Raw genomic sequence first — 21,263 nt, forward strand, 5'->3', positions numbered from 1 at the left:
CGATATTGGTGAGACACCTGGCCAGAGGTGCCAATGAACGTTCACGTAGGCATTCCGCAACATGCGGACCAGGTACCTAGGATACTAGTACAGCTTGTAGCATGTCTGAAACAGCGAACTACACATTTTCGAAGATGAACCCTGACACAATATCGTCGACTCATCATTGGATTGGAGAGAAGGTTGGGGGCGGATGGGGGGCGGGGGCAGCGAGAGCCAACGAATCGTTCAAGCGGCCAAATGCAGTGTCCGCACCTCGGTGAACACATCGCGCGAATACTCGCCGCCCTCACGACCCGTGCCGCTGTCCTTCATGCCGCCAAATGGGGTGCCCAGCTCCCTGACTAGCCAGCAGTTGGCCCACACCATGCCCGCCTCCAAACGCTCCCCGACGCGCCTCAGCCGGGCCGCATCATTTGTCAGCAGCACCGCCGCAAGCCCGTATTGGCTGTCGTTTGCAAGACTGATCGCGTCTTCCTCGTCTTCAAAGGGGGTGATGGTAACCACGGGACCGAATATCTCGTCCTTCTGCAGCGCCGAGTCTTTCGATACGTCGGTCAGGATCGTAGGCTGTATCCAGTAACCTCCCTCATCATGTCTCTCCATCGCCGCCGGCACGCTACCCAAGACGAAGGTGGCGCGCTCATCGGCGGCCAGCTTCAGGTACCCTCGGATCTTCTGGTAGTGCTGCAAACTGGCCACTGCTCCCATCGTCTCCCCCAACACGTACTTTTCCGCCACGTACGGCGCGAATTCGGCGACAAACTGTTCGTAAACCGCACGATCGACGTAAATCCGGGAGCCGCAGAGGCAAATCTCTCCCTGATTCTCAAACGCTGCGCTAGCAGCAACTCGGAGGGTGCGCCCTCGTGTGGCAGGACCCATTGCGTCAGCAAATATCAATGTAGGGTTCTTGCCCCCTAACTCAAGGGACAAGCGCTTCCGTATTTGACGGGCGGTGCTCAGGCGGATGGCCATTCCCGTTTGGGTGCCTCCCGTGAACGAGACTCCGTCGACCGACGGTGAGGCGACGAGCGCCGCCCCTGTCGTCGGCCCGTCTCCAAGGACAATGTTGACAACTCCTGGGGGCAGGCCGGCCTTTCGAAGTAGGATCCCCAGAACTGTGACTGGGTGTCAGCTCCGTCTAATTATTACCCGGGATTGCGGATATTGGAGGATTGTGCGTACGGTACGCAGTCATGCTCGTTATCTCGCTGGGCTTTGCAACAGCCGTGCACCCAAACGCTATACATGGCGCGATCTTCCACGTCAGCAGGTACAGTGGCATGTTCCAGGGCGAGATCAACGCAAAGACACCGGCCGGTGAGCGGTGTTCGTATGTGAGAGCCACCCCATCGACCATGCGCGCTGCTGTTTGCTCATGGAGGATGTAGGTTGAAAAGTATCTCGCCGGTGTCAGTCACTGTCCGGATGCTATCAATACATCGCGCTGTCACGTATGGCTTACGAAAAGTTGGAGATTGCCCGATCGACCTCGACCCTTGCGCGGGCGATCGTCTTCCCCTGGTCTATGCTCTCCCACACGGCAAACAGCTCTCGATGCTCCTGGAGGAGCTCGCTTATCCGGCGGAGATGGCGAGACCTCTCGGCGCGCGTTGTCTTGCTCCACGTTCTGAAGGCGGTCCGGGCATGGCCGATCGCCTTCTCTACATCGGCCTCTTGCGTGCAGGGAATGCGGAAGAGCAGGTTACCGGTCTTTGGCTCATATGAATCGATGAACTTTGTTTCGGGTGATGGCGGTAGCTCTAGCTCTCCTGCAACGTAGTTCGCCAGACTGATTGGTGTGGGAAGAGACCTGATGAAGGACTCTGCCTTCTCGAGCGTGTCGCAAGCCCAGAGCTCATCGGCGCGATGCAAGAGCTCCTGCCGCGACCCTCGTGGGGTTTGCGTGTCGGTGACGACGGCTTTCTCGGACAGCATCGCGAGTAGGATGAGACGGTCAAATGAAGGCTCCTTGATTGCGGCAAGTAATTACCGGTGTCTCTGTTGCGATAACAAGGTCCGGATGTTGCTCAAGGTGGGGACGCGCCGCCAGCGGCGAACTTTCAGCGGTGCGGTTCTGGAATTCCAATGTTGGTTCGGCAAAGCGCGGAGCGGATCACGGATGGCGGCAGTTGAGGGGCTTAACGGCGGCCCGAGCTGCAAGTCGGGTGTTTGCTGATGGCGGGGTCCGGTGAGCTGCGGGGATCCCTAACACCACCACCACCGCGGGATACATGCAGAGTTTGTCAACTCAAAATGAATCGTATCAAGACGAGAAAGGAGCACTGGAAAGCTAGGGCTGCATCCATCAGTTAGTGAGCACAACTTTCGACTGCGACACAGAACCTCTACCTTCGCAAACGATGGCAAGTCCGAACGGCACAAGTTTCATACTCGAGTCGGGAGCCCAAGGGCTCGCCAACTACCCGCATGCGCGCACCATTCCCAGCACGGCCAAAACAATTTTCGTCTCGGGCATCTCGAGCCGGCGACCGGACGGCACGTTTGAAGGCTGCGTGGTGAAGCCGGATGGGACGTATGAGCTGGATTGCGGCGCGCAGACAGCGGCGGTGCTGCGCAACATCGAGACCGTAATTCGGGGAGCCACTGACGGCCGCGGAGGACTCCAGAACGTTGTCGACGCGACAGTGTTCCTCACAGACATACGACGCGACTATGCCGCCATGAACGCCGAGTGGAACAAGATCTGGCCAGACCGCTGCAAGGCGCCGGCACGCACGTGCGTTCAAGTCGCAGCGCTGCCGAACGAGAAGATTCTGGTTGAGATCAAGTGTCAGGCGGTGGTTTCCGAGTGAGCCAAGAAACTGCTCCTGGCAATAATCATAACGGGCTGCGTTCTGCATGTGGAGCAAAAACGTTTGGCGTTTGGTGGAACCACATTGGTGAAGGAAAGAGCAGCCTCTGGGGAGAGTTAGCGAGAGTTTGGGACATGGGAGTCCTTGATACCACCCTGATTTGCAGGCGTGTATCAGTCAAACGCAGAAATGGTACTGGTATGTTATAGGATGAAAATCTGATGACGATTCCTGAAAATTCTGGAATATTTTTTTTTCTGATAGCCCTTTACTTTCAAGGCAAGGCATGTGATGGCCAAACGGCTGGCTATCTTGGAATCATCAGTAGATGAAAGTTGCCATATCAGGAAACCAGTTCCTTGGCTAGCCGATAACCAAAAAAGTTCACACCACATGACCGTCTTTGCTTCGACTTATGACAGGTGGAACACTACTAATTATTCCCTTATTGCCCCTGAGAATCAATTGTAGACTCCTGGTATTCGAGAAAATAACCGATGCCCTTTTTCGCCAAGGTCTCTCGGCGGCGACAATTAGCATCGTAACTGATCTTGTTCTCCGAACCTCCTGCTGATAAGATTCCTCGACATGGGAAGAATGCCAAGTCTGTATGTAACTGGGCCGGGCTCAGATGCCTAACTCAAGATGGGTATAGAGCCGACCTGGCATGGGGATATCTCTCGGATCACCTGCTGCGCCTTCACCTCTTCGTCTTACACAATACATATGTATGTACATACATACATACAAGTTGATTCATCGTATTTTAAGAAATCCGTACTGCACGTGGCTAGGTTGCAATTACCCGTAAGTAGTATAGTTGCTGCGTTGAGAGCTGACTGATTTCCCCCGGAGATAAGGTCGGTTATGCGGGATTGGGGGTTTTCTCGGAGAAATTGTGCCCATCATGCTCCTCTTTGTCTGGTACTCCGTCCTTTTTCTGTTTGATCCTTGGAAATAGAACCAAATCTGTAATGCGGTTAGAACAGGCTAATGTTCGTTATTTTGTCACAAGTCGAACCGAGGACAAAGCATTGAAAATTCAGCGAGTGACCCCAAGCTCAGCGCCGTCCCATTTGACTTCAGCCAAGCCTTCCGAGGTTTCTTGGCGAAGAGAAAATCGCTCGGCCAACCCCGCGAGATACGACCGGTCGAGTGGAAGCTAAGCCTGCATTGGACTGCCTGGGGCCGCCAACCCCAGTTTATGACAAGGATGATTGGAAAACGCGGCACAGCGCCCAATTGCCTTTTAAACTGCTTTCTCGACCGAGGCATGCACCCAGAAACTGCCGAGACGGCCATTAAACCGTGTCTGGTGCCTGGCGCCGCCTCGGTGCTTGTGGTGGGCTTCGGATAGTCGCGGTTGAGCAGCGCGACAAGCCCCGGGAACCGCACCAAGATAAGGAGAATTCGGCCCTGACGCTATGCCGCGGACCCCGCTATCCTTGTAGTGGGGTTGGCCGCGCCGGGGATCATCTCTATAGATTAGCTTAGACGAAGAAGTTGCGCACGCGCTCTAGTGCCGATTAGGAAGGTCATCGACACGCATGCCGGCCGAGACCTGTATTGGGAGAAGGGCAGAATCCCGGCGGCGATGGTTGTTCCCCCGCAGTCGTTTGCAGCGCCTCAGCCATTCGCCTCCGAAGTAGTTAACGAGTGTGTAAATGGGCACACTAGGGGTACTTTCCGTAAAGACGTTCCCCTGCGCAGACCCATCTAGTTCCCCTGACATGGCTCCGGTACACGACGCAGGCACGAAGGGGACACTAGCGTGTACGGCCCGTTACATGCGTACCCTTGCAGTGAAGCCCAGGTTAGCGCCGTGTGCTGATGCAGATGCAAGTTGTCCGATTTTTTTTTTTTTTTTTTTGACATCTCGTTCGGTGACGGCGTGTTGCCTTCCCCGCACCCAGTCGACCAGCTATCGCCACTTGGGATGAAATTTCGACCGTTTGTACATACAACTTGACCAGGAAGACGAACCACAATGTCAACGGAACCCCAGGTTTGCGGGGTTGCCATCCGCGGGGTTGCCGTCCCGTTATCCAGGATCCCCAAATCCAGGGCGATACAAGGAGAACCATGTGTGTAGTACTCCGTACTAACGATACCAACAAACTGATAATCCCTTCCCATTCCATTGCAACCCCGGGTTTGTTCTTGCTTCTTTTCCCCACCACCCTCGCATACTGCCACGAGCGCATGCATCTGTCACGGTGGGTCGCAGGCAGCCTCAAAAGATAAGCGACTTGATTCCCGTACTTCATTCAACGTCTCGTCACCGTCTCCCTCTAGCCCAAACGCTGTTGGAGCATCACCAAAGAACACCAGTCCGTACCTCCCATCGCCAAGATGAAGAATGAGGTGTACGAAGGGAGTCCGCTGGACACCCCGGACGAGGCCTTGGGCGGCTCCCAGATCGTCGACGGCGTCATCTCGCTGGATCGCGCTGAGCAACTCCAACGCGGTCTCAAGAGTAGACACATTCAATTCCTGGCCCTCGGTGGCGCGTGAGTCCCCCCCGATTATCCTCCCTATCCTCCCTGGAACCCCTCCCCTGCCGGCCGGAGCGCTCCTGACACTCGGACGAACAGCATCGGGACAGGACTTTTTGTCGGATCCGGAGCGATCCTCGCCAAGGTCGGCCCGGCACCGTTATGGCTCGGCTATGTTTCCATGATGATGGTGGTCTGGATCGTCATGAACACCATTGCCGAGATGACGACATACCTGCCCTTGAAGGGCATCACGCTGCCCTACTTCACCAACCGCTACGTCGACAGCAGCCTCGCGTTTGCCTCGGGGTGGAACTACTGGTACGCCTATGCCATCTTGGTCGCGGCCGAGGCCTCGGCGGGCGCCATCCTGCTCGATTACTGGGACACGCCAGTCCCCGTAGGCGTGTGGATCACCATCATCCTCGTAGTCTGCCTCGTCCTCAACATCATCGCCGTCGGGATCTTTGGCGAAGCCGAGTTCTGGTTCGCCAGCATCAAGTTCATCACCATCATCGGACTGATCATCCTGGGCATCGTCATCATGGCCGGCGGCGCCCCCCAGGGCGGCGCCATAGGGTTCCATTACTGGAACGACCCGGGCGCCTTCAAGGAGTACGTCGGGACGGGCGCGACGGGGCGCTTCACCGCCTACTGGACCGCCTTCGTCCGCGCCGGCTTCAGCTTCATCACCTCCCCCGAGCTCATCGGCCTCGCGGCCGGCGAGACGGTCGCGCCCCGCCGCAACATCCCCAAGGCCGCCCGCCGCTTCCTCTACCGCCTCGCCGTCTTCTACGGCGTCAGCAGCCTGATCATCGGCGCCATCGTGCCGTCCGACGAGCCGCGCCTGCTCTCGGAGAAGTCGGACGCCAGCGCCAGCCCCTGGGTCATCGGCATCCAGCGCGCCGGCATCCGCGGTCTGAACCACGTCATCAACGCCGCCATCCTGACCTCGGCCTGGTCCGCCGGCAACGCCTTCCTCTACTCGGGCTCCCGCGTGCTCTACTCGATGGCCGCCACCGGCCAGGCGCCCGCCTTCTTCGCCAGGACCACCCGCCGCGGCGTCCCCTACGCCGCCGTGCTCGCCACCTGGGCCGTCGGCCTGCTGGCCTACCTCAACGTCTCCCAGAACGGCGCCCAGGTCTTCCTCTGGTTCAGCAACATCTCGACCATCTCGGGCTTCATCGGTTGGATCGTCGTGCTCATCACCTACCTGCGCTTCCGCACCGCCATGAAGGTCCAGGGCCTGTTGCACACCCTGCCCTTCAAGACCATCGCCCAGCCGTACGCCGCCTGGGCCACCCTCATCCTCATCTCGCTGCTCACCCTCACCAACGGCTTCCAGGTGTTTGCCCCCTGGAACTACGCCGACTTCCTGGCCGCCTACATCACCCTCCCCATCTTCCTGGCCCTCTATCTCGGCCACAAGCTGTGGTTCCGGACGCCCATCTGCCGCAGGGCGCGGGAGGTTGACGTCCTCACGGGCAAGAAGGAGATGGACGAGCTTTGTGCCGACGACCGCCCGCCGGTGCCCAAGAACTTTTTGCAGAGGGTGTGGTTCTGGCTCGCGTGAGCACCTGTATAGACTGTTTTGGCATAGCATTTGGCTGCCAGCGCAGCGTTTGTTATAGAGAGTGTGTCACGAGTTGCTTGGGCGATAGACGGAACGGACATAACCACTGCGTAGCTATGGTGTCACCGACTATAACCTCCGCGAGTCGTCTTTAGCTAGACTTACACTTTAACAAGCAAGATTTTCAGCAGACTTGGACAACACGCTAAATAGTGTTCCGAGTATACCCTTTGCTTAGTGTCGTTGGACTCGTAGAGAGTCTGGGATCAGGATCCGATTATTACGCTCTAACAGCTAATTACCCGTCACCATGAAAGCGTCACAAAGAGTAATTAGGCATCGTGGCAAGAAAGACACGGTTCGATTATGCCCACAACTCACATATAAATCACGTCAATTCGTGTTATAATTAATGCAATGTTATTTATAGCTAATTATCATCCATCTACAAATGCCTTATTGACGCCTTAGACTAGAGAATGGCAAATGAATCGATGACCTCATTTTTCACAAAAAATAATGGAAGGAGCCTTGACATAATTACAGTACTCTCTACCTTTGGGAAGGTTTCGACGCGTCAGACTACATGTCTCTCACTGCACAAGAGCGTAGTGAATTACATATCAATTATTTTCGTGGCTGGAACGTCCCTAGCGGGAACTCGACCTCTGATACACAGGTTTTCCGGCTGATCCAGCCAAAACCCTCATCATCCGAGTCAAGTTAATGGCATACGTTGTTCTAGCAGAACAGCCGCTACGATGCTGTCCGATCCCAAGCTGTGGCACGAGGGTTACAGAAAAAGGAGATGAGATGTCCTTCTTATATTCCACCCGGATATTCGAAGAGCATTCATGATAGCAGGGAGACAAGGACGACTAAACGAGACTGCGTTTAAGGGATGTTGGCCAATAATTAAAACTCTATCGTCTCGCTGTACCAGCTCCGAGCGAACGATCTATCCAAGACCTTACTAACATCAACCCTCACCACTAGCACAAAGGGTGCTTAAGAAAGATTGCCCAGAAATTGTAAGGTAGCTGTGACAAATACCAGAGTCTAGTGTAAAATTAGACAAAAAAGTTATTTTGAGATCGGAGCAAAATAGTTCGACCCAGCCAGGATTCGAACCTGGAACCTTTACCAGCCATGTTTACCGGAAAGTAACGCGCTACCATTGCGCCACTAGGCCCCTTTTTGTTTCGTCGGTCAATTATTTAATATAAATACTAAGGAAGAGTGAGGTTCTGAGACATCTGGTGCCCCTTATAGCATATGATGCGGTCGTAGCCTTCCGAATGTGGGAGTAGCAATTCACCGATGTAAACGGAGGAAGGTGGGCTGCGGCGTACAGGCTATATAAAGTGCTCTGTTCCACAGAACCCGGGCTTCGCTTCCAGAATGTGATATTGAAACAAGTCGGACAAATGTGTGGTATTGTATATAGGCTTGCATGTGATCTTGACCGAGTTTATGTGGAAAATGGCATTTGAAATGAGGGGTATTCGGAATCTAGGGCGTTTGCTACTGCGATTAGATGACGTCAGGTGTCTGTTCTCGCGAAATACATATAATCTCCTCGGTTAGATTTGTTCAGGAGAAAGATGATGGTGCCAAACTCTACAGTTTAGGCTTCTCTACCGAGGAAAGAGAATGAGAGGTCGGACCACCAGCGTGCTAACAGGACGAGACTTGAGCCAATTTGTCAATAGACAAGATAGTCTCGTGTGCCAAGCCAACATCATCATCCGATCTCAGCTGAGCCCCTCCTTCTGAAAAGAGTATAATTACAGCAGCTTCAGACGTTGAGGCATCACTGTTGCTGCCGCACGTCAGTCAACCACTTAATCCGCTCTGTGTGACCGGTGACGGATTCGATCATTCTACGATCCGCTCCGCATCGCCGGTTAAAGGGGGTGACGAGTTATTTATTACCTTTACGGATTCAAGATGCCTCAGCCAAACGCAGCAGATGTCAAGGTCAGTGAAGAGGATTGTTTCGAATTACTCAGAAATGAAACACCTGCTTACCTAGGTACACGTTCTCATGCTCCGCCCAACGGATAGTCAATCAAGATCGTTATCGTCGGTGCCGGCTCGGTAGGCGTGACGACTGCGTACGCGCTGCTCCTTGATAGGTTAGCGGCCGACATTGTGCTCATCGACATCGACAAGAACCGGGCGATGGGTGAGGTGATGGACCTGAGCCACGCGGCGCACTTTGCACAGGCGCGCGTGCGCGTCGGCGACTACGAGGACTGCGCCCACGCGGCGGCGGTCATCATCACGGCGGGCGTCAACCAAAAGCCCGGCCAGACGCGCCTCGACCTCGTCAAGACCAACTACGCGCTATTCCGGGACGTAGTGCCCCGCATCGCACGCCACGCGCCCGACACCATCCTCGTCGTGGCCACCAACCCGGTCGACGTGCTCACGCACGCGGCCCACCACCTCTCCGGCTTCCCACTCGAGAGGGTGATCGGGTCCGGCACGGCCATGGACACCACCAGGTTCCGGCACGAGCTGGGCAAGCACTTTGGGGTCAACCCGCGGAACGTGCACGCCATGATCGTGGGCGAGCACGGCGACAGCCAGCTGCCCGTGTGGTCGCTCGCCACCATCTGCGGGATGCGGCTGCACGACTACTGCAGGGCGGCCCGCATGGAGCACGACGAGGCCGCACTCGAGGCCTGCGCCAAGCGGACCAGGGAGGCCGCCTACGAGATCATCCGGCGCAAGGGCAAGACCAACTACGGCGTCGCCTCGGTGCTCGTCAGCATCCTGCAGCCCATCGTCACCGACAGCGACGCCATCATGACGGTCTCGAGGGTCGGCACGTACGCCGGAATCCAGGACGTGGCCCTCAGCATGCCCTGCAAGCTGAACCGGCATGGCGCGTACCAGGACGTGCCCCTACTCCTCAGCGAGTTGGAGGAGGCCGAATTGAGAGAGTCGGCCCAAAGCATTAAGGAGGTCCTCATGTCGTTAGAGAAATAACTCTGTTAACTCTGTTCATTTTGTTCTTTAATTATTCAATCCTTGGCATTGTTAATTTAACTATCGATTTAAGAAAATTGGGCGCTGTGATCTTGTGAAGCTATCACAACGTGCCTATACACCGGATCAGGTAATTAGTAGGAGAAAGGTCAGGAAACTCTGCCAAGTCTGCAGTTCAAATTTCCTGGTTCCCACATTGTTGCCCTGGTACATGAACAGCCTTACATTTCGGAGAATCCAGATCCTGTACACACAATACTCACCGGGCCCCTTTCTTGCTGCCAGAAACCCATAAGTACGAGATAATCGATCTGGCATTGACATTTCTTCCCATGGATGCTCGTCCAATTCGCGGCCATGATACAGGCGTACACCTACTCTCGGCTTGTGAAATATAAATGCCATATAGTACATGGCAACCAAGTCCTCAAGACAGGATGGACAGGCCGGAAGAGGCTGCGGACGGTTCTGAAAGACGACGAGCTCTGCCCGCGATGTGAGCGACGGCTCGAAGAGCAAATGTGTCGCACCCAGGACTGGCTACAAGACCACCGGAAGGACTTCAAGACGGAAGTGATTCACATTTACCGAAATGACGAAGAGCCAATGACAAGCCCCGAGTGGCCTTTGTTCACCGAGTCCGAGAGCTCCAACGAATCCGGAGAGGATCGGAAACAAACCTCGGCCTCGAACAAGGAGGGAGACCCATTTCTGGGGACCAACCTTCCAACTGGGTCTGGAGCGGGCGACTTTTCAGCTGTCCATCAACGGGATGCTGGTCGGCCTTTAACCTGTCCCGAAGAGGGCGACACTTCGCCTCTTTCATTAGGTGTTGTTCCGCAGAACAGCAGGCGACAAAGCCGACGCGCGGGAGCCAAGCAAGCGCGCTTGCGCACTCATAGCCCCAAAACCACGACAGCTTTGGAGGGAAGGAGGGCGAGAGCCTCGAAAGCCGGGAGACAGCCGAACAACTACCAAACAAAGAGCTTTGCTGCCATCCGACGTCGCTAATCAGAGATAAGACACTCTAGCTCCGGTGTCGTTGGGTTTGGTCCAATCACCGCGTGCGCTTGATTACAACTATTAGCGATGCTGAAAGGAACCGTACCGTAACAGCTTCGATTCGTACCTTTGGCAATCTCGAGCTAATCCCTAAAACCCTTGATTTTCTAAACATGGTGAAACGCGCGCCTCGTGAAACACTTGAGGATCAGGAATATCACACCACAACTCTGATCTGCTCCCGAAATGTTCACACCGGATAGAACTCGGCGTTGAATGGATGAAATCCTAGCTGCGAGACGATGTACCACACGAATCAAACCGAAAGCTTCGAGATCAAATTCTTTTTCTGAAACTATAGCTCGACCGTTAGCTTTGTCTGTCGACCCAGCTTGGCGCCGAACAACTCCAACTCCCATCACTGCTCTAGCGCCCAAGGAGCCGGCCATTTCAACCAACCTGATAATCGCGCGTCTAGCGAAGTTGAAGCAGATAAGTACTCCATGAATAGCATCATTCACTTCACCAAATTCTCGGCTCCGTACTGTCGGGTCAACTAAGCCTCACCACTGAGGCGTTCACGTCCAATGGTTCCATAATTTGGGACTTGTGCGCAACAGAGAGGCGGAGCCGCCAAGTGACGTAGGTTGGAGCCCTGCAATTCAGGACATGCGAAGCGTAGCCGCCTGGCGGCCTCGCAAAATCGGCCGCCTAGTAGGGCAGACAGTGGGGCTGCCGCCTGGCAAGAGACAAGCCACACAAACCACATCAACACTTTCCATGCCGGGAGAAAATGCAAAAGTGGAGTCCTGCCCTGTGTGAGAATTGCGGTACTCCGTACGCCATTCGCTGATTCCTGCCTAGCTAGGCGGAATGCCCCTCCCCCGCGTCTTGCTGCCTGCGACTGCGTCCTCAATTTCCTTTGGTAACGCGCATGAGATTTGAGGGTCCGGATTGGTTCCCTCCCCGGTTCCAGACCGCTCTGAGCCATACGGCAGCCCCCTCCAGCCGGCGGCCGCCGTCAATTGCGGCCGCGGATGCAGGTGACGTCCTCACCGTTACTCGACCTCTTATTCGCTTTTGGCGCAGGACTTCCAGGCAGAACGCAATGATCTCGGGAGAATTGCTGACCCTCCATCAGAATCTGGCCATGGATAACCTCTGTGTATATAGGGCTCGCAGCCCCCTGAACCTGAACCTGGTCGTCCAGGCTCATCGGCACAGTCGACCATTGACGACAACTCATCTCGTTCTCGTCATACTATCCACGCCCATCAACAGTCACCTGGCCACTGCCCACGATGCCGCACTTCACCTACGTGGCCCCTGAGGCCGGTCACCACCGTCGCCGCCACGACGAGCCCGCAACGCATCACCACCACCACCACCGCCGCCGCCGACGGGCCAGCGTCCATTACCCCCTGCCAATGGAGCCCGAGCGCATCGAAGCCCCTGACTTCCGCTTCTGTGTCGAGCTCGGCCTGGTAATCCGCAGCAGGAAACGCAACCACAAGACGGTCACGGGCCTCGAGGAGGAGATCAGCACCCAGCTCACCCGCGTGGGGATCCCCAACCACCTGGCCAGCGCCCGCCCCACGTCCGTCTCGTCGCGCGAGTGGACCATCGCCAGCGAGCTCTGCATCCCCTCCCGCCCGGCTGACTACCGCTTCGGCATGAAGCTCGTCTCGCCCTTTGCGCGCTTCTCGAAGCGGCCCGAGGTGTGGCAGGCGGCCCTGCGCAGCGTCCTGCACACCCTCCACGCCCACTTCGAGGTCACCACGACCCACCAGTGCTTCACCCACATCCACATCGCCCCGGCCGCCGGATACTGGACGCTCGAGCAGGCCAAGGCGCTGGCCAAGTCGGCGCTCTACTTCGAGCGCTGCCTGGACGCGCTGGTGCCCCCGTACCGGCGCACCAGCGTCTGGGCCAAGAGCAACCGCAACAACGTCTACTTTGCCGGCCTGCCCATGGCCCAGTGCTTCGAGCGGATCGACAAGCAGCCGACCTTCGAGGGCCTGAGCGCCCGCATGGGCTGGTGCAGCGCCTCGTCGCCGACGGGCGCCGCGCTGGGCGCCGAGCCCGGCGCCGACTTCCTGCACGACGCCTTCCGCTGGGACTTTGCCGGCCTCAGCGCCGCCGGAGCCGGCGGCTTCGGCACCGTCGCCTTCCGCCAGCCCCCCGGCTCCGCCAGCGCGCCCGAGGCCGTCGCCTGGGTCATGCTGGTCGGCTGCCTCGCCCGCCTGAGCTGCGGCGCCGGCGGCGGCCTCGACCCGGACGAGAAGCCCCAGCTCAAGAGCCTCGGCGAGTGGCTCCTCTACGAGGCCGAGTGGTCCGCCCTGCCCCACAAGGCCTTGCTCGAGGACCTCATCGATCGGGCCGTGCCCGTCACCCCCGCCCCGGGGAAGGTGGTCGGGATGGACGCCGACGCCATCACCATCGACGAGGACCAGAGGTTGCGGTGGAAGTTGAACGACCGAAACCTGGTGCTGGAGAAATACATGAGGCTCTTGAAGCTCGAATGACCACGCCGCCGCCGTTTTTTTCAGCGGGAGATACGGTTCTTTATATACGTTTTTGGTCACGATCTAGTACTAATGTTTGGGTGGTGGTCATGGGATGGCACATTCTGGCTCAAAGGCATGGATCAGAAGGGGGGGGCTGTCACTGGGACTTGGTTGGCACTGGCGTTACGGAAGATACCACGGGATATATAATGAATCAACGTTGACTCTCTCTCTCTCCTCTCTCTCTCTCTCTCTCTCTCTCCTTTTTTTTTTTTTATAACTCTTGCCATCTCTTTGCATCTTCATGTTGTCGTTGTTTGCACCTGGTGAAACCGAAGTGAATGTATTCCTGCAAGATGCTGCGGGGGACGGAGGGCCAATCAACAATGACTCGTCCGGGCTGAGTCATTGGCTCCCGTCCCCTCCCCGACTTTGCAGCTCGAGGCCCCTCTTTTGCGGCCGCCAAGGCAGCCTCGGAACTCTGATGCCCTTGGAGGCTGACAATGAACGAGCAGGCGGAAGGATTAAGACTAATAGTCACAAGCCTGAGCAGTCCTGTGAGTCAGTCATACTGGATCCGGCCATTTGAGAAGCCCGCACAAGGTTCTGCGGTGCTCGGCATGTTGAAGCGCTCTTTCTTAGAAGCCGGAAAGCTGAACCGTGCAAGTGTATGAAAGGGTCCCATCATGTGTAAGAACTTTGATCTGACAGCGCAAAAGTCCCACGGTTGTAACATCGGTAACATCCGTCTTCTTCCCGCGAGCCCTGTGGCATCCTGCCATAACCTCTAACTACTTACATAGTACTACGCGTACACTCACCTAACGACACAAGCGACATTCGTAGGTTGCTTGCGTGTCACGACTAATTATCATGTAGCCTCAAGAGTAATCCTACCACCCTTAGCCACGACCAGTTCGCAGGGAGGATGGTGATACATTCTGCCAAATTCATGTTCATTACCACAACACGTGAAGCGTTTGTTATTGACATGTCCTGTAAGATTGGTTCCTCGAAGCAGTTTGATCCGGCAGCACAATTCACAACCCCACGGTGCTCGAGGGCCGCATCGTTAGGACCTCGAGTAGCGTTATGGCATTGAAGATTTCTCTACGTTCCCAGATGATGAATGTTCCGAAAACGTGTCACTTAGTTCCCTTGGCCCTACTTCGGAGAGATGATCTAGGGTGTATTAAGCACCCCTTGTGAGCGTATTACTTTCCCTCCAGGCACCCAACATTTGGACGCAGGCAACCAACATGTTACGAGACATCGCATTATTACGCGTCTGCAATGGACGACACGGTATAGACCACCAACCTTTCTCGCATAAGACATTGAGATAGACAGACAGTCACGATCGCCGGAAGTGAGTGGAAAGGTAAAGGAGGTAATCGACTGATCGGCGTACACGAGGTAGCTTGGGGCGCAGGTGTCTGAGTTTACTGCTCTGTACAATACTACACCCATGGTAACCGAGATACCAGAGAACCTCTACGGCCATGAGCGCTGGTGCCAGGACCATCTCTGGGCGATCAAGAGGGATGGATGTATGATTCTAGGAGCGGGCCCATCCTTTCTCTTTGGAGTCTAATCTCTGATTTTTGTCACTTGTTTTCTTGATAAGAGAAAACTATAATGACCCTATCCTGCGGCATTAATTCACGGTTGGCAAGGTTCGGGATATGCTAGTTATCATCTGTTTGGGTTTTTATCCGGCCTATTAGGTACGGTTTCCTTTGTATACAACTCGAGAGGCTCTGGCGTGCTATAGTATAGCGGTGTAGGAATAATAGTAATAATAATAATTATCATCTGTTAGAGAATTACTACGTATGATGATTTGCCTAAGCCGTCTCAAATAGGAAATAGGAAAGTCCCCACTTAGATGACTTGTCATTGTTTTACACTGCTTTATGGATGGGGAATCGTGAGCGGATTGCGTGCTCAGACACCTAGATACTCAAGGAACTGATCAGCCCCGATGACCATCATCAGGCAATTATTGAGCGGATATCCTTCTCTCCGCCAACAGCTAGTTGGGTTGAACCACCTGATAGGACATGTTCAGTGGTGTTCAGAAATAAAATCATGGCTGGTTTGCGGGTCTTCAAACCCTGGCGCACTAATTACACTAGACATTCTCGTTGGGCATGGGGGTTTGCGAACAGTCAAACCGCTCTCCAGCAATAACTATTGCCAAAGCGCTCGAAATTCAGAAATCAAAAAAGGCCATTTGATTGCTTCGCATATCATTGAGCAACCCATCAACCATGCCACACTCTTTGTCCGCCGGCTGGTATTTCGGAGGATATGTGTTTCAAAACAGGGCCTTGGAATGCATGCAGGGATACCGACCGGCATATGGAAGTAGAGTTCTCGGGAGACACCAGGAAAAAAAAAAAACTATCCATGCACGTGGATGGAATATGGGCACCTCCCCTGGTTCACACCCAGAGACAAAGAGCATTATCCGACGAACCAATCTACAGGGGCCTGACACGCATTTCTACTCCCCCTTCCACCTTGATTGATGGTGTCGGGAGGAGGTAACTAATGGGCAAGGCATTGACGAGGCGATTGGCTTCTGTTGCGAACATGGAGGCAAAGAGGCGGTCGACAAGCAATGAGCGAAGATGGCGCAATCTCGCATTGTTCACGGATTCTTTGCTGTCGGCATGAGAAGCGGGACTGTAATTTTCGGGGGCCGCAACGGCCCGGCGTGGAGGTTGTGGGTATCTTGAGAGGACTCTCTCCCCAGTCATGCCATTGGGCACCAACTGCAGAAAAAGAATAAGCTCCGAATCCCACGGAAATAATAAGCACCTTCGCGGTTGTTGGTTCTGGTGTACACAGTACAGAAACTCTGGTCAGTTGGTGTTGCATTTTCGACCCAAAGGTTTGGTATCGGTCTGGTCGATCACAACCGTTTTCAGAACACGCTAGCATGCAGCGAATGTGCCGAGACCATTCCGGCCCGCCGTGGCCGGAATGCCTGTGGTTATTTTCGGACATAACCCTGTCCTAGTGTACTGTACGGAGGTTGGCTTCAAAAGATATTACAGCCCTGTGCCAAGGCTTGGCATATGACAACGTACGAAATGCACTAATGATCCTATTTGTACTGTAATTTCTATGGTTTAGTGATCTCCCCTGCACATCTAGGGTTTATTCCTACCTAATCTTTTACCTAAGTCCACCAAGTCTTCCAGATCTAGTAGTTATGATACTTTTAGAGCGTTTTGGTAAGCTTTCTTTTGTCGATTTGATAGATCTGACTAACTAGTTATTAGCCTTTGTAGTGCCTTCTATATAATGGCGCCGACCGAGTCTATCCCGACCGAGTCTATCCTGACCGAGTCTTTAATGCCTACCAAATCAAGCCGTAAATATACGACTCCTGCCTAACGGGTATAGGCTCTGATTCTCTATTTAAAGGGAGCTAAGATATCGGAAATCGAGGCTATAACTAGGATAAAAGAGAGGACATTCTATATAATATTGAAAAGAGCAAAAGAGTAGGGATATATACTAGGTAGCCCTGTCAAGGATAAGTATGTTACAAATGCTCTAAAATCTGGAAGGCTAAAAGTGGTAACTAAATCTATTACCTAGGTTATTAAATAGGTAGTAACTAAGAATAGTACTATAAGATAATACTCCTGCTAATAGATTACTAAGATAGTTACTTAGCATCTAGGCGGAAAAGGGCTAAGTCCTTTAATAATCTAGCGATAGTTAAAATAGGCTAGGTTTAAGAATATTAAGTTAATAACTAAGCTAGGATTAAATAAAGCCTAGAAGATAGCTTGTCTTGAATTTGCAATACAGGTTAAAGACTAGACCTTAGAGGATTAGAAGAAAGTGGTCTAGAGTGATAAAACCTCTATTATTTTAGGCATAGTCTATAGAAAACGTTATATCTAGCGTCAAACTCAGGAAGCAAATAGCCTTTATTATATTAAGAGGCGTTAGAAGGGCCAGATGACTTTTATATTCTAGGGTTATTATATATAGTCTAAGATTAGTCCCTATTACTATTAGCTAAAGGAGTTAGCAAAGATGATAGCACGGTACTGGGAACTGATAGATATATATAATAAGGCTTACGAGGAGGAAGCTCAATAGGTATAGGAGTTAAAGACGAAGATAAAGAGACTATCCCTAGTAGGAAAAGGAGGTCGTAAACCATCGTAGAGGTATACTACAAAGACTAGTAAGCAGGTACGTTAGGGGAAAGAAGGGATTAACTAGATATATTACTAATAGGAAGTCTTACTTCCTTTGTTTCTTCCTTTTATAGAAGAACTTAGGAAGAAGTATAGCCTTGTCTATATTATATAGGAAGATAACGCTAGTACCTATACCTCTCAATAGAATGTCACGGAAATATGCATGCAGATGCCGCCTGGGCCACCGGCACAGACGGGCCAATCAGGCCGGAGGAACGAAAGGACCAATTGCAACATGGGAAGCACAGTGATCACTACGCTCACCAGTGATCAGGGTGACCACCACCATGCGATCACCCACAATCACCGTGATCACGAGTGATCACTAGGATTATATATACATGTAGATAGTCGCTCGTTATGGTGGACTCTGGAGTTCACCAGTGGTAACAATCACAATCACAGTACTCACCGGAATTGCTAGTTACTGTGAGAGACAACTTCAGTGTTGTTGTGAACCCTTTGGCTTCACCGAATCCCTCAGACGACCTGCCTGCTTGTTCCGCTCAATCCACCTTCGTCTGAACCCTTTCAGAAGTAGTCTGAGTTGGGTTCGTCACATAGAATCGTCAGCTCTAGGAGGAAGCAAGGTTTAAGGTCCTAAAGTGGCTACTAAACTTACCTAACCTTAATGCTATTAAGCCTATATAGGCGAGGCTTAAACAGTCTTATAGGAGGCGAAAGATCCTAAATTCTCGTATCTAGCTAGAAAAAGATTAGGCTAGGCAGTGGCGAGAGTTTCCAATAGAGTAGATATAACGATATATTAAGAGGATTTAGGGCAATATCAAATAGGTGATCCGGCTGGCTGGGGGGAACGAATATAAGGAGGGTACTACTCCTGACCCTCTGTCGCCTAGATAAGAGGAGCCAGGGTATCGCGTATAGCGCAAATGGTGTCAGAAATCGAAGGCTAAACAGGAAGCTAAGTTGGAAGAAGCTAATGGTGAGGATCGACTTCGGTTGGGAGAACTTCTGTATCTACTGCGTGGAAATCGTAGAAGTCAGTAACTTGTAAGTAGTTAGTCTAGGGGAAAGCGACGTAACTACTGGTAAAATAGAGCCACTTTGACTATCTTGTAAATAGCGAATTGAATACTGTTTGGAATGCTCAAAATAGCCTGGTTTTGAGCTAGTTTTGAGCCAGTTTTACCTGCTGGTAAGTTGGTAAGTGGGAGGGCTGTGGAGGGTGGGGAATCGTCTTGGCTGACTATACGGATCCGTACTGTATATGGAGGTCTTGGCAGTCTGGGCACTGTAATATCTTTTGAAGCCAACCTCCGTAATCCGTACACTAATCCGTAGTAACCGGAACCCGCTACCCCCCCAAGGGATCGTGGGGTGGCAGAAATGCAACGCTAGACGCGTTAGCCAGCGAAAACAATCACTACGGAAGGGGGCAAACCTGGATTGCTCGAGGCGCACTGACGGGAACGTTACCACTGCAAAACTTCCGGAGCCCAATAAATGAGCGGCCGAAATAGGGAGTGGAACCGAGAAATTCGCAGTTTTTGGAAGAGCCGTCTTAATAGCCTCCAACAACCCCCCGGAGTGCCCGAGTCCCACATCTCGGGAGGGACGATTTCGGTTTGCCGCTGGTGACTTCTCTCTCTGCGTCGGTCGTTGTCGATCACCCTGTGCGCCTTGTTTGTGAGAAGAAGATCCCTAAATTTCCCGTCGCTGATCGACGACCAAGTCCCCGTCTTGCCAAGCGCTGATCAGCAACCGGTCCGGCCCCGACGCCATGTGGTCCATTGTCCGCTCCCTATCGCTCGCCTCGCTGATATCGTCCGCTTGCACGGTCACGGCGCAACTGAGCTTCGTGGCGAGCGTCAAGCAGCACGGCAAGGACGTCGACGCGTCCGGCCTGAGCTTCGTCCGGATCCCGCCCCTGGAACACCGCTGGCATGCGTCTCGACCCCGTCGAGGACAGAACAACAGGACGGTCGAGAGGGATGCCGTCAGCTACAGCGCCAATTGGTGCGGTGCGTCGCAGCACGCGTCCGACTCGGACGGCATCAAGAGCGTGCTCGGCTACTTCACCGCCCCGGACCTGACGCTGCGACCAGGCACGCCGGCGCCGCAGTTCGCCGCTGCATGGGTTGGGATTGATGGGGCCGCGTGCAACACGACCCTACTGCAGGCGGGCGTGACGACCATTGTAAGAACCAGGCCTGTGGTGATCCTGAGGTTTTTTTATTTTATTTTATTTTATTTTTTTTGTGGGGGGGGAGGGCCGAGACAAGCGGTGAACGATGATAAGACGGCAAACTAATAACCACTTCGCTACACTAGGTCAACTCGGACGGGGGCCAGAGCGCTTCGGCATGGTGGGAGTGGTACCCAGAAGCTTCCTACACCATCAGCGGCCTCAAGGTCAAGGCGGGCGAGTGGATGTCGGTCAATATCACGACCAAGGATGCTTCAAGCGCCATTCTGTAAGTGCGGCCGGCCGGGGTGGGTGGGTTTCTTGGGTCGGGCGACAGCGATCTGACTGTTCATGCTCTTCTTATCAGAGTCATCGAGAACGCGGATACTGGCACGTCGGTCACCCTGGAGCTAAACAACGGGCCGCAGCTGTGCCGCCGGGATGCCGAGTGGATCTTGGAGGATTTCTACGAATCGGGCAAGCAGGTTGCGTTGGCCAACTTTGCGGATCTGTGGTTCGTCGACTCCGGAGCGACAACGGTCGGCGGAAAGAACGTGGGCTTCGACGGGGCGACCATGGTGCACCTGCGGGACGAAAACGGCAACGTGCTGTGCTCGCCAGAGCCCTACGACAACTCCAACTTTGTAGTCGTCTCAAAACCCTAGACGAGGGCGTGTAGGAGGTAACTTTGCTTGTTCTTCACCTTGATGCTTTAGTAGAATTCGAGACTTGAGAGCAACGTCAAACGGCGTGCATTCGGAGAAATGCGACTTCCACATTTCAGATTCCAACGTTTTCGAGAATTGTGGGTCATGCTTCGGTGGCACGTACCGAGTAGTACCCTGGTAGAGTTTGAAGACGCACCTACTTACTCTGTAGTACCTTACCTTAGCTCAAGTACGGAGGTCTAGGGGTCTCGGGTGGTCGGTGCACTGTTCTTCATGCAATGCCTTAGTTTTCTTGTTGTGCCTGGCGGGCGCGGTGGCGGATTTTGCAGGGGAGCTTTTCGTGTGTGCCTGACATCCAATGGATCGGGACATCCAATGGATCGGATGAGCCGCATCAACGAACATCAACCCCTGACATCAACTATCCTGTTTTTTCTGCGGTCATGCGAGCGCTGTCTCAGCAATCCCTGATCAAATCGCTGCACCGACATGCAACACGTGCATCATCGATGTTGTTTCAGCGCCAATCGGGCAGCAACCTGATATCTCCGTTGCCCTATCACCGACCCGCACCGACCGCCGCCAACGTTCGACGTATAGTTTGTATCCTAGCACTTACACAAGCTAGCAATTCTCCAAGGGTCGCGTCGCTTCGCAATATCCCGTGTCAGTTTTGAGCAGGGTATGGCGCTATCGGAGCTCTCCCATTGTGACTTGTTCACGGCGTGGCCGCGCGCTAGATGCACAAGGTGAGTTATCCCAACTTTGTGATGCAATCGATGCAACCGGTTTTGTGGCAACCGCTTACCGGCGGGTACACT

General features: G+C 53.8%; 6 protein-coding genes and 1 non-coding gene across 7 annotated transcripts; 5 read left to right on the top strand and 2 right to left on the bottom strand.

Moving 5' to 3' along the window:
* Nucleotides 1-228: 228 nt before the first annotated feature.
* On the bottom strand, nt 229-1,941 carry MYCTH_41800 (aldehyde dehydrogenase-like protein; the record flags this gene model as incomplete). Its single annotated transcript, XM_003658908.1, has 3 exons — nt 229-1,121; nt 1,189-1,406; nt 1,469-1,941. The coding sequence occupies 3 exons, from the start codon at nt 1,939-1,941 to the stop codon at nt 229-231; spliced, it is 1,584 nt and encodes a 527-aa protein (XP_003658956.1).
* Nucleotides 1,942-2,146: 205 nt separating this feature from the next.
* On the top strand, nt 2,147-3,073 carry MYCTH_2295414 (uncharacterized protein). Its single transcript, XM_003658909.1, has one exon. The coding sequence runs from the start codon at nt 2,367-2,369 to the stop codon at nt 2,817-2,819; it is 453 nt and encodes a 150-aa protein (XP_003658957.1). The 5' UTR covers nt 2,147-2,366; the 3' UTR covers nt 2,820-3,073.
* A 1,740-nt stretch (nt 3,074-4,813) lies between these two features.
* On the top strand, nt 4,814-7,121 carry MYCTH_2295416 (uncharacterized protein). The gene is made up of 2 exons (XM_003658910.1): nt 4,814-5,329; nt 5,414-7,121. The coding sequence occupies exons 1-2, from the start codon at nt 5,172-5,174 to the stop codon at nt 6,885-6,887; spliced, it is 1,632 nt and encodes a 543-aa protein (XP_003658958.1). The 5' UTR covers nt 4,814-5,171; the 3' UTR covers nt 6,888-7,121.
* Nucleotides 7,122-7,997: 876 nt separating this feature from the next.
* MYCTH_t51 lies at nt 7,998-8,079 on the bottom strand. Its single transcript has one exon. It is a non-coding gene; the product is annotated as a tRNA-Arg (tRNA).
* A 648-nt stretch (nt 8,080-8,727) lies between these two features.
* Nucleotides 8,728-9,957, top strand: MYCTH_110317 (lactate dehydrogenase). Its single transcript, XM_003658911.1, has 2 exons — nt 8,728-8,867; nt 8,955-9,957. The coding sequence occupies exons 1-2, from the start codon at nt 8,838-8,840 to the stop codon at nt 9,882-9,884; spliced, it is 960 nt and encodes a 319-aa protein (XP_003658959.1). The 5' UTR covers nt 8,728-8,837; the 3' UTR covers nt 9,885-9,957.
* Nucleotides 9,958-12,187: 2,230 nt separating this feature from the next.
* On the top strand, nt 12,188-13,411 carry MYCTH_76393 (uncharacterized protein; the record flags this gene model as incomplete). The annotated part of the gene is made up of 1 exon (XM_003658912.1): nt 12,188-13,411. The coding sequence occupies one exon, from the start codon at nt 12,188-12,190 to the stop codon at nt 13,409-13,411; it is 1,224 nt and encodes a 407-aa protein (XP_003658960.1).
* Nucleotides 13,412-18,953: 5,542 nt separating this feature from the next.
* On the top strand, nt 18,954-20,593 carry MYCTH_2295424 (protease). The gene is made up of 3 exons (XM_003658913.1): nt 18,954-19,786; nt 19,921-20,063; nt 20,142-20,593. The coding sequence occupies exons 1-3, from the start codon at nt 19,370-19,372 to the stop codon at nt 20,437-20,439; spliced, it is 858 nt and encodes a 285-aa protein (XP_003658961.1). The 5' UTR covers nt 18,954-19,369; the 3' UTR covers nt 20,440-20,593.
* Nucleotides 20,594-21,263: the final 670 nt, after the last annotated feature.

The sequence above is a fragment of the Thermothelomyces thermophilus genome, chromosome 1 (assembly GCF_000226095.1).
Source record: "Thermothelomyces thermophilus ATCC 42464 chromosome 1, complete sequence".
Classification (NCBI taxonomy): domain Eukaryota; kingdom Fungi; phylum Ascomycota; class Sordariomycetes; order Sordariales; family Chaetomiaceae; genus Thermothelomyces; species Thermothelomyces thermophilus.

Bases quoted from the DNA above. Each gene is read 5' to 3' on its own strand.
- MYCTH_2295414 (XM_003658909.1), top strand. From the start codon at position 2,367: ATGGCAAGTCCGAACGGCACAAGTTTCATACTCGAGTCGGGAGCCCAA.
- MYCTH_2295416 (XM_003658910.1), top strand. From the start codon at position 5,172: ATGAAGAATGAGGTGTACGAAGGGAGTCCGCTGGACACCCCGGACGAG. The intron at 5,330-5,413 runs GTGAGTCCCCCC...TCGGACGAACAG, and splicing joins TTCCTGGCCCTCGGTGGCGC to CATCGGGACAGGACTTTTTG.
- MYCTH_110317 (XM_003658911.1), top strand. From the start codon at position 8,838: ATGCCTCAGCCAAACGCAGCAGATGTCAAG. The intron at 8,868-8,954 runs GTCAGTGAAGAG...CCCAACGGATAG, and splicing joins CAAACGCAGCAGATGTCAAG to TCAATCAAGATCGTTATCGT.
- MYCTH_2295424 (XM_003658913.1), top strand. From the start codon at position 19,370: ATGTGGTCCATTGTCCGCTCCCTATCGCTCGCCTCGCTGATATCGTCC. The intron at 19,787-19,920 runs GTAAGAACCAGG...TCGCTACACTAG, and splicing joins AGGCGGGCGTGACGACCATT to GTCAACTCGGACGGGGGCCA. The intron at 20,064-20,141 runs GTAAGTGCGGCC...TCTTCTTATCAG, and splicing joins GATGCTTCAAGCGCCATTCT to AGTCATCGAGAACGCGGATA.